The 11,493-nt window shown below is 39.1% G+C and overlaps 1 protein-coding gene across 5 annotated transcripts in view; it reads right to left on the bottom strand.

Annotated features, from left to right (window-relative positions):
- The window catches only part of HIPK3 (homeodomain interacting protein kinase 3), a 96,130-nt gene that overhangs the window by 59,171 nt on the left and 25,466 nt on the right, over positions 1 to 11,493 (bottom strand). For 4 of the 5 annotated variants that reach the window (XM_029207671.1, XM_029207667.1, XM_029207672.1 and 1 more), the window contains exon 2: positions 7,702 to 8,797. In XM_029207671.1, the coding sequence (XP_029063504.1) occupies positions 7,702 to 8,795 (1,094 nt within the window). In that variant the 5' untranslated portion in view covers positions 8,796 to 8,797. Of the gene's footprint in view, positions 1 to 7,701; positions 8,800 to 11,493 lie in introns of those variants that run through there. The other variant, XM_029207668.1, reaches the window with a different exon arrangement.

Below are 11,493 nucleotides of genomic sequence, written 5' to 3'. Positions count from 1 at the left end.
AGGGAGGAGGGAAGGAAGGGAGGGAGGAGGGAAGGAAGGGAGGGAGGAAGGGAGGGAGGGGGAGGGGAGGAAGGGAGGGGGAGGGGAGGAAGGGAGGGGGAGGGGAGGAAGGGAGGGAAGGAAGGGGGGAGGGAAGGAAGGGAAAGAAAAGAAGAATGAGTGATAAAACTAGGGTGGTAAAATGCTTATACTTGGAGAATCTGCATACAATTCTTTGCACTATTTTTGTACCTTTTTTATGTCTAAAATTATTACAAAGTAAAAAGTTAAAAAACAAGATAAAACAAAAAAAGTTAAGTATCCTGTTAGTCTCTCTCCCTGTTCTTTTCCCATTACTTTTTGGTTATCTACATATTAGATTGTAAACATCATAATGGTGGGGTCTATATTTTTGCTCCTCAATGTATAACCAGCACCCAGCACAATATTTTACACTTTATAGGCACTAAATATTCTGAATGAAAGACTTAATCATGGGGCTATATTAGAGTTTTCTATTCACATATCTTTTCACTGAGGTCTCCATCAACTGATGAATGGATAGATAAAATGTGGTATATCTATACAGTGGAATTATTTGGCAACAACAACAAAAAATGTTAAGTGTTGATACATGCTACAACATAGATGAATTTTGAAAACATTACACCAAGTGGAAAAAAGCCAGTTAAAAAAGACAATGTACTGTATGATTACATTCATGAGATGTTTGGAAAATGCAAATCTGTAGAGACAGAAAGTAGATTTTTTGTTGCCTAGGGCTAGAGATGGGAAGATTGTGGAAAGATGGCTAAAGAGTGCTGGGGAGCAGGGATCGGGGTTCTTGAGGGGTAAGGAAAATGTTCTAAAATTGTGGTGATGATGCACAACTGTGAATACACTAAAAGACAATGAACTGTACACTTTAAATGGGTAAAATTCATAGCATGTGATTTATAGCTCAATAAAGGTGTTTTCAAAAAAAAAAAACTTTAAGAGCTCTGTCAAAATTTTTATTTGAAGGCCTGATATAGTAGTAAAGTTATCTATGTCTGTGACCACAATATATGACACTGAAAACCACTTCATTATAGACTTTTGGAATCTTCTGTTAAAACTTCTGTTAAGGGCTTCCCAGGTGGCGCAGTGGTTGAGAGTCCGCCTGCCGATGCAGGGGACGCGGGTTCGTGCCCCAGTCCGGGAAGATCCTACATGCCGCAGAGCGGCTGGGCCCGTGAGCCATGGCCGCTGACCCTGCGCGTCCGGAGCCTGTGCTCCGCAACAGGAGAGGCCACAACAGTGAGAGGCCCGCGTACCGCAAAAAAACCCAAAAACAAACAAAAAAAACTTCTGTTAAAACTAAACCCAGTTGACAACTTTTTATTTGTCTAATAAAGATTCCTAAGCAAAAACAACTTTTATGATACAGAGAAGAAGCTGCCAGCAATTTCAGCCAATACTGAGCTCTAAGGTAAGGGTGAGTTTGTGAGAGAACACTCCTTAAGACTAGCCAATCCTGGGAATTCCCTGGAGGTCCAGTGGTTAGGACTTGGTGCTTTCACTGGGGCCGTGGCCCGGGTTTAATCCCTGGTCTGGGAACTAAGATCCCGCAAGCCAAAAACAAACCAAAAAAAGTCTAGTCAATACTAACTCCTTCTCTACTTTCAAGTCTCATTCAAGTCAAGGGTCAACATTCCCCCAGACACCCTCTCTGAACCCTCACATTAGGCTAAGGGCTCTCCTCTGGGTTCCCACAGCACCCTGCACACACTTCTACCCTAGAACTTCTTGACACAAACTATTTTTCTCCTCCATTAAATGATGAAACCATGTTTTATCTGTATCCCTAGCACCTAGCACAATGCCAGCACACAAAAAGGGCTCAACAAAAATTGTGTTAATCTTGCATTGTAAACTTGGACCTGTGCGAACTGTATAAGCCTCAGTTTTCTATTTCTTAAATAGGAATTCCACCAAGCGTCTATCTAAGAACACAGAGGTTGAGACATGAGGAACAAACTAGGAATTATATGTAGAAGCACTTGAAAAAAGGATGCAGTATACATACACAATCTTCTGTTATTATAAAGTACCCTATATAAAATACTAGTTATTTTTTTATGGGTCATTCTGTGTGCCTTAACTTTGTTACAGGAACTTTGTCTTTGATACTTCAGGGTCTAAAAAGGCATGAGGGGTTGGGAATGCCCTAAACCAAAACTGATAAGCTTGAATTGTTTTTTACCATTACATATCTCTTTGTCAACTGTCACATGGAAAAGAGCAGCATTTACTTCAACAACAACTAACGCTAAAAATAAGTAGCAAAGAATACAACCGCTATACAGGTTACTTTCCAGCCCACTTTCCTGTCTCTATGCTCTGAAATGACTCAGAACCACAGGCTAAAATTCTATATTTAAAAAAGAAGAAAAAGATATTTATGACCTGAATGTTGCCACCACACCTCATAAATACAGCACCTTCTGCTGCTAAAACCTTTTATGCATTCAAGAGCCCTACGTGTTCTTGACAGAAACCATACTCAAGCAGCTGAATTTAGAACATGCTGACCTTGAGCAAATCAATGCCCTTAGCATGTACTTCTGGCTTATATCACTACAAGAGCTAGACAGCCTCACCATCTATAGTAGTCAACAATTTCTGGCCACAATCCGCTGTCTATTTTAAGATATCCCTACTATGCTTCTGTGTTGCACAGTTCAAAAAAATAGAATAACACATGAATCTGTGTTTAAATGCAAATCGTTTACTTTGGAACCTGGGCTATGTGTATTCCCACTGTGATTAGCTCAAAAATATTTAATTTGGTAAGTTTCACTTCCTGCTTTCTTTTTTTTTTAGCAATTTGAAAAAAATTTTTTTTCTCTTTTTTTATTTTATTTATTTTTTAGCTGTGTTGGGTCTTCGTTGCTCCACACAGGCTTTCTCTAGTTGCAGCGAGCGGGGGCTACTCTTCATTGCGGTACGCGGGCTTCTCATTGAGGTGGCTTCTCTTGTTGCGGAGCACAGGCCCTAGAGTGCACAGGCTTCGGTAGTTGTGGCACGTGGACTCAGTAGCTGTGGCTCTCAGGCTCTAGAGCGCAAACTCAGTAGTTGTGGCACACGGGCTTAGCTGCTCTGCAGCATGTGGGATCTTCCTGGACCAGGGCTCGAACCCGTGTCCCCTGCATTGGCAGGCAGATTCTTAACCACTGCACCACCAGGGAAGTCCCTCATTTTTTAAATACAATCTATTTTAAACAAAGAGTAAAAAAAAAATCAAGTATGAGACACCTCTGCTTATTGCCTAATCAAGTTTATAACAAAAACTAAGGCAGAGGGACGACTTCCCTGGTGGTCCAGTGGTTGAGAATCTGCTTTCCAATGCACGGGACTGGGTTCAATCCCTGGTCACGGAACTAAGATCCCACATGCCACGGGGCAACTAAGCCCGCGTGGGGCAACTAAGCCTGTGCTGCAACTACTTGAGCCCCTGCACCACAACTACAGAGCCCACACGCCCTGGAGCCTGCATGCCACAACTAGAAAGCCCATGCACCACAAATACTGAGGCTGCACACTCTGGAGCCTGCACGCTGCAACTACTGAGCCCACGCACCACAACTAGAGAGAAGCCCATGCACTGCAACGAAAGATCCCGCATGCCGCAACTAAGACCCAATGCAGTGTGATGAAATTGGGAGATTGGGATTGACAATATATACACTAATATGTATAAAATGGATAACTAATAAGAACCTGCTGTATTAAAAAATTAAATAAAATTCAAAAAAAAGACCCAATGCAGCCTTAAATAAACAAATAAATATTTAAAAAAAAAAAACTAAGGCAGAATTGACAAAGCTCCAAATAAAAAGTACAAATACTGAAAAATAATGATTACCTGCTATTTTTATGCAAAATTATACTAAACATTAAAACACTAGCTGACGACTTCCCTGGTGGCGCAGTGGTTAAGAATCCTCCTGCCAATGCAGGGGACACGGGTTCAAGCCCTGGTCCGGGAAGATCCCACATGCCGTGGAGCAACTAAGCCCGTGTGCCACAACTACTGAGCCTGCGCTCTAGAGCCCATGAGCCACAACTACTGAGCCCACGTGCCACAACTACTGAAGCCCGTGCGCCTAGAGCCCATGCTCCACAACAAGAGAAGCCACTGCAATGAGAAGCCTACACACCGCAACGAAGAGTAGCCCCCGCTCGCCACAACTAGAGAAAGTCCGTGCACAACAACAAAGACCCAATGCAGCCAAAAATAAATGAAATAAAATAATTTTAAAAAAAACACTAGCTGATTTAGGGCTACATTACATTTTCACCAATCTACCATAATATTTATAAACTCTTCTAACTCTTCATCCAACTGACATAAACTCCATTTTTTAATTTTTTTATCCAAGAAACACCAACTACTGTTTTTACAAATAAGAGCCTCATTTTTTTTTTTAATCTAAACACAGAACCTGTAATTTAGCAACTGTATAGCTTCTGAAATTCAGGTAAATTATTTACTTGAAATGTATGTATAAAAACAAATTAGAAACTACTAGTTGTACTTAGCAGTTATTCATAGCTTATTTTTCTATTCCCAAAAGAGGCTAATATTTGTGCAAAGACCTAATGCTAAAAACCAATATCATAAAATATTTAGTGTCTTAGACTGCTTTTTAAAGGATTTCCTTTACTCTCTTGAAACATTTAACAAACAGATCATCTCAAGTATAAAAAATAAAGCTCTTTTTTACTCTCATCCAAAAGATTTCAAATAAAGAAAAGGAGTCTAGGTATCACACATAACTAAATCTGATATGCCGAATAATGCAGGACCCAAATATAATGAAGTCATTTACTAACAAGTGAACTAAAAATAGAGCCCAAGCAGCTGGAGCCTGGGGGTTTATATAATATGCTAGCTGACTTCTAAAAGCTCCTAAGACAGAATCCACAGAACACAAAGGCAAGAGGGAAACAACGCCATTCCTCTCATGCTGTTAAATCAGATATTAAAATAACTTTTCCAGAAAAATATTAACTAAAAGCTAATCTTGTGTTACATTAAATTGAAAAAAAAATTGTCAAGAGCACAGAGGATCAAATAAATCTAATTACAGGAGATGTCAATTAAGACTCACTACAGTGCCACACTACAATACCTTTTAAACCATCTAAAAGGTTTTAAGGGACTTCCCTGGTGGCGCAGTGGTTAACAATCCGCCTGCCAATGCAGGGAACACGGGTTCAATCCCTGGTCCGGGAAGACCCCACATGCTGCGAGCAACTAAGCCCATGTGGCACAACTACTGAGCCTGCGCTCTAGAGCCCAAGAGACACAACTACTGAGCCCGCACGGCACAACTACTGAAACCCACACACTCTAGGGCACGCATACGCAACTACTGAGCCCACGTGCTGCCAACTACTAAAGCCCACGTGCCTAGAGTCCACGCTCCGCAACAAGAGAAGCCACCTCAACGAGAAGCCCACACACCGCAGCGAAGCCCCCGCTCGCCTCAACTAGAGAAAAGCCTGCACACAGCAACAAAGACCCAACACAGCCAAAAAATAAAAATAAATTAAAAACAAATTTTTTAAATAAAATTTTTTAAATAAAAAAAATAAAAGGTTTTAAGAACAGTATCTAGCACTCTAATACTAAAAATTATAACATCAGGAATATAAAGGGTAAATTAGGCTATATTCCTAATTTCTAACATATATTTTAGTAAACTTAATTATCACCAAGTGACATAAATGTGGGTTTCCTTCTGATAAACTATTAATGGTAGAACATATGTTTGGAGCTTATTTTTGTAGTAGCTAATTTCTGCTTTATCTTGTCCTGGGTAGTACTAAGGCATATATTTGCAAGAAGCTAATCAGGGTGACAGGTATAGTACAAAGGCAGATGCAATACCAGAAAATAACTACCCCGTGTTGGGCCTAAATATATAATCCTCATGTTCTAACAATTTCCAACAATAAACTGCATGTGTTCATCTATTTACTAACTTATTAATAATGGCCAATATTGGCAGATCCTGTATCTGCCCACTGTGCTGGGGCTCGTGGGGCTCCAGAATACACCAAGAACATAAACTCATTTAGGCTGAAATGAAAAGAATTTCCCAAAATTATAAGACTATGAATTCAGGGACCTCCCTGGTGGTGCAGTGGTTAAGAATCCGCCTGCCAATGCAAGGGACACAGGTTCCAGCCCTGGTCCGGGAAGATCCCACATGCCGCCGAGCAACTAAGCCCGTGTGCCACAACTACTGAGACTGCACTCTAGAGCCTGTGAGCCACAACTGCTGAGCGCGCACACCTAGAGCCTGTGCTCCGCCAACGAGAGAAGCCACCACAATGGGAAGCTCATGCACTGCAATGAAGAGTAGCCCCCACTCATCGCAACTAGAGAAAGCCTGCGCACAGCAACGAAGACCCAACGCAGCCAAAAATAAATTTTAAAAAAAATACTATGAGTTCAAAAACATTTACAAACTAAAGACAATATTTTGAATCATAGTAATCATTAGCTACCCTCAAGACCATCTATTGTACTCCAGGCTGTAGTACACAGAAATTATTTTCTTCTTCAAATTCCACCCATAGCACCAACACCAAAACAACATTTACCTAAAGCATATATGGAAAGACCATAATAAAACTTGTTATGAAAAAGTGGCAGCCGCGGAAGTGTGTTTAAATCTTAAAATCACTAATCTGAATTTTTATAACTTTTCTAAATGTTCAGTTACATCAGATGTGTCATTAAAAAGCTAGCTCCCTTAAGTGCTGAAAAGTGCCCAAAGATATGTACAAAAATTACTATAAACCCTTTCTCAATATTTAGACTTCTGTTTAATTATCACTGATCACCTATTATTCCTTCAGGTCCTCTATTAACAATAAAAATAACCAATGTCTTTAGCACAGAACTTTGCAGTAGCAATTTCTATTCTGCTTGAGCAGATTTTATGCCTAAATTTTTTTCTTTTTAGTATGAGTTCACTTGTTCCCTCTGTCCTTTGTTTCTTTTCCTGCCTTCTCTTGTGTTTTGGGGGGTTTTCTTCACATCGTTTTTGGAGTATAATTGCTTCATAATGTTGTGTTAGTTTTTACTGTACAACAAAGTGAATCAGCTATACATACACATATATCCCCATATCCCCTCCCTCTTGTGTCTCCCTCCCACCCTCCCTATCCCACCCCTCTAGGTGGTCACGAGCTGATCTCCCTGTGCTATGCGGCTGCTTCCCACTAGCTATCTATTTTACGTCTGGTAGTGTATATATGTCCATGCCACTCTCTCACTTCATCCCAGCTCCCCTTTCCCCACCTGTGTCTTCAAGTCCATTCTCTACGTCTGTGTCTTTATTCCTGTTCTGCCCCTAGGTTCTTCAGAACCTTCTGTTATTTTTTAGATTCCATATATATGTGTTAGCATACGGTATTTGTTTTTCTCTTTCTGACTTACTTTACCCTGTATGATGGTCTCTAGGTCCATCCACCTCACCACAAATAACTCAATTTCGTTCCTTTTTATGTATGCCTAGATTTTTAAAACCTCAAGCCTAAACTGAACTTATCTTGATCTCTATTTATCTGAAGCAGTCTTTTTCACCACATACACACACAAAATTATTTCATTCAGCAAAAATTCAACATTTAACAAATAACCAAAAAATAGTTGTCACCTACCTGTAGTACCGAGATTGCAGATATGTTGAACAAACAGTCTTTGATACGTGACTGGCAGACCCAAAGTCTATTACTTTAACCCTATATGGCTGTCGAACAGGATCCACCAACATAATATTCTCTGGTTTGAGGTCTGCGTGAATTAAACCAAGACTTTTCAATTTTTTCAGTGCAGTGGCCACTTGCTGAAGAATGGGTCGAATTACTTTTAGTGGCAGAGGACTGAACTTATTTTGTTTCAGAAAGTCATACAAGTTTTGTTCCAGCATCTCAAAGACTAAACAAGTATGGTTACGGTGCTGAAAGCATTCATAAGCTCGTACAAAGTTATATTCATCAGCATTTTCAGTACTGAGCCTTGCTAATATGCTCACTTCTATCTGACCTTGACGTGCATAAGAAGGGTGGTTCTTCAAAATTTTGATTGCTACAATTTCATTTGTCCCTCTTTTCCAGCATTTGACTACCTGGCCAAAAGTGCCTCGACCAAGAAAATCAAGGACTTCATAAGTATTTTTCATGGAGCATAAGACTTCATGCTGTACTAACTGATAGTCACCTTCTCCAGTGGTACAATTCTGTTTTGTTCCTGTGGTAGCTGTCACAACTGTCACTGGATTTCCCATGTTGGTTTGCAACATTGCAGGAAGTATGGACAACTCATCCACAATCTGCATTGCGCTATGATTATCCAACTCCTCACTCTTGCGCTTCAATCCACATCGCTGGGGGCCTTCTAGGAAATTCAACCTGTGTCGCCACGCCCCAATCTGAGGTGCCTCCACTTGAGTTTGCTGCGCCTGAGCTGCTATAACCTTTGTAGCACCCGCAGTGCTTTTTAAAACAACAGCACTTGTCTGCAATGAAAGGTTGTGTCCTCGAGGTCTGTTAAATGGTATCTTTGTCTGAAAAGCACTACCCTTCGTGGGAGGATGAGAATTTCCAACGTTTCTACCATTCACATAGGTCCGTGGATAGTTTCTTTCCTGGAATACACAACTGCTTGGCTCTACTTTGAGTTTCTTCACACTACAAAAGGCACTTGACTGAGTTTGATAAATATACGGTGGGTAGACCAAGACTTGTGAGGCCATACCTGCAAAAGAAAAAAACGGCCATGTTAGCTACAAAAATTTAATTTTTTAAATCTCATGAAGAAAACATTTAAAGATCAAGTCCATAATTTATAAAAACAGTTAAATTCCATTAAGATTTTTTCCCCTTGGAGGAGAAAAACATTTTCAATGCTCCATTTTTGTTACTTAGTACTTCAGATATTTTGTGTATTGCATGAAAGGTCGGGACTAAACAGCTGAGTGCATTCATTTAATCAATAAATACTTACTGCTAAGCTACAATGGCCAAGATATGCCCTAAGAACTGTACCAACCATTTTCCCTCCAAAAGAAAAGGTACAGATCCTTAAACTGTACACATTTGGCAAAAGTAAAACATTCTATTACCAATATATCATTTATGAACCAATGACCAAAACCGAAAATATATATTACATAAATGTAGTTCCATTCCATAAACCTAAAGCTCCAGAACTGCCTCAGGGAGAAAAAAAAATCAATTGTAAAAATAAGTATGTAAGCCAGATAGAGTTCATTTTCACAATGTCCTCTTTACTTAACGTCATTTTCCACATCCACCCTTGTAGCAAACTCCTTTACATTCAAATCAAAGTGATACATTTTTTTTCTTTTTCTGGCTTGTGGGATCTTAGTCCTCCAACCAGCGATTGAACCCAGGCCCTCAGCAGTGAAAGCACTGAATCCTAACCACTGGACCGCCAGGGAATTCCTGAGACAATACCTTTTTTTCTTTTTTTTTTAGACTTTCTATTTTATATTGGAGTATAGTTGATTAACAATGTTGTGTTAGTTTCAGGTTTACAGCAAAGTGATTCAGTTATACATGTATCTACTCTTTTTCAAATTCTTTTCCTATTTATGCTGTTACATAATATTGAGCAGTGTTCCCTGTGCTATACAGTAGGTCCTTGTTGGTTATCCATTTTAAATATAGCAGTTTATACATGTCAATCCCAAACTCCCTAACTACCCATCCCCCCCGGTAATCATAAGTTCATTCTCTAAGTCTGTCAGTCTGTTTCTGTTTTGTAAATAAGTTCATCTTTTTTTTTTTTTTTAAGATTCCACATGTAAGCGATATCTTATGATATTTCTCTTTCTGACTTACTTCACTCAGTATGACAATTTTCAGGTCCATCTATGTTGCTGCAAATGGCATTATTTCATTCTTTTTAATGGCTGAGTAATATTCCATTGTACAACACCTTCTTGATGAAGCCTTGCCTGGAACACCCACACTCACCCTCCAGGCAGAATTGGGCATTCAGTGCTCTCCTAGAAGCTTACATATTCCTCTAATTAGCATTCATGATATGACATGCCTGACATTACACTGTAACTGTCAGCACATACAACAGTCTTTCACACTAGATCTGAAACAAAGTACTCATAATATAGAGTTGGTTTTCAATAAATGTTGGTTGGTTGAATTAACTTCAAAATATTTCCGTTCTCCACAATTTAAAAATCTGTATCATATTCTGGGCAGTCTCCTACCATTTTAACAAATCAAACATCAATTCTTTAACTCAAAAACAACAGACTGCCATCACTATATGTAATATATATAATATTTAAAAAAATAAGAGCTACCACCTGCTATGCAACAGTTTAACAAATGCTTTATTTGCAGTATTTTACGTAGTACCAATTTGCTGTTAAGGAAACTAAAGCTCAGAGGGACTAGGTAATTGGTTCAAAGTCACACAGCTAGGGTGTAGTAAAAGGAGCAGGAAAATACAATGCCCCTTCAGGTAAAAGGCATAAATTTATGCCTCCTTCAACTTTATAAACAATTCTTGTTACAACCTACCACTTTCCTAAGTTGACCTGGCTTTGGCAAGAAATCAGCTACAAAACCTTATTACACAAATTAAGATTTGTTGTTCAATGTGTAAGAGAAAATCGTAAATTGAAATCCTGGAGTTCCAAACCTTTTCATCCATTTTCTTAAAATCTTGTTGGCATCTATTCTATACTTTTACTCAGGGGAGGTTTCAAAACTCCACCAATTATCATCTTTTTAATGAGGCCAAGCCACATCAAAAACTCATTCTAAACATATCAAGCTCACTCTCTAACTCACTTAACACTGTGAAGCTCCCCAACCTCATCTTCAACAACTTAACATTATCATGATTCTCCTTATTTCAAAGCACTTCTGTGACCCACACCCATAGAAACAGACACAATGACAGATGATGAAACTCACAAACAAGAGTTTCTAAAACAGCTCTTATAAATATACTGATGGATTTAAAGAAGAACATGAACATAAACAGGAGACACATGAAAATCATTTTTAAAATGGAACTGGTGAGCCTGGAGAACCCTACATACCATACATAGATGGTGGGAAAGAAATTTGGCAATACCTAACAAAATTGCAAATGGATATGTTCTCTGATCAAGAATCAGATAACTCAGATACAGTACAAGACAGTCATGCAGCACTGTTTGTAAAGAAACACAACACTGGAAACCTAAGCATCCATCCAAAAGGCATCAGTTAGATACACTTTGATACACAGACCAACCAGAGTCTTAAAACAAAAACAATGAAAACAATCTTTTTACCCTGCTATAACCTGATTCCCAAGATAATATTGTTACATGAAAAAGGCAAAATTCAGAAAAATGTGTACTTTACAACAGATATTACCACGTGTGTTTAATTAATAAGGGGAATTATATT

This window comes from Monodon monoceros, unplaced genomic scaffold (assembly GCF_005190385.1).
Source record: "Monodon monoceros isolate NGI ecotype Baffin Bay Population unplaced genomic scaffold, NGI_Narwhal_1 Super_Scaffold_7, whole genome shotgun sequence".
Taxonomy (NCBI): domain Eukaryota; kingdom Metazoa; phylum Chordata; class Mammalia; order Artiodactyla; family Monodontidae; genus Monodon; species Monodon monoceros.
This window is presented reverse-complemented; position numbering and strand designations above follow the sequence as displayed.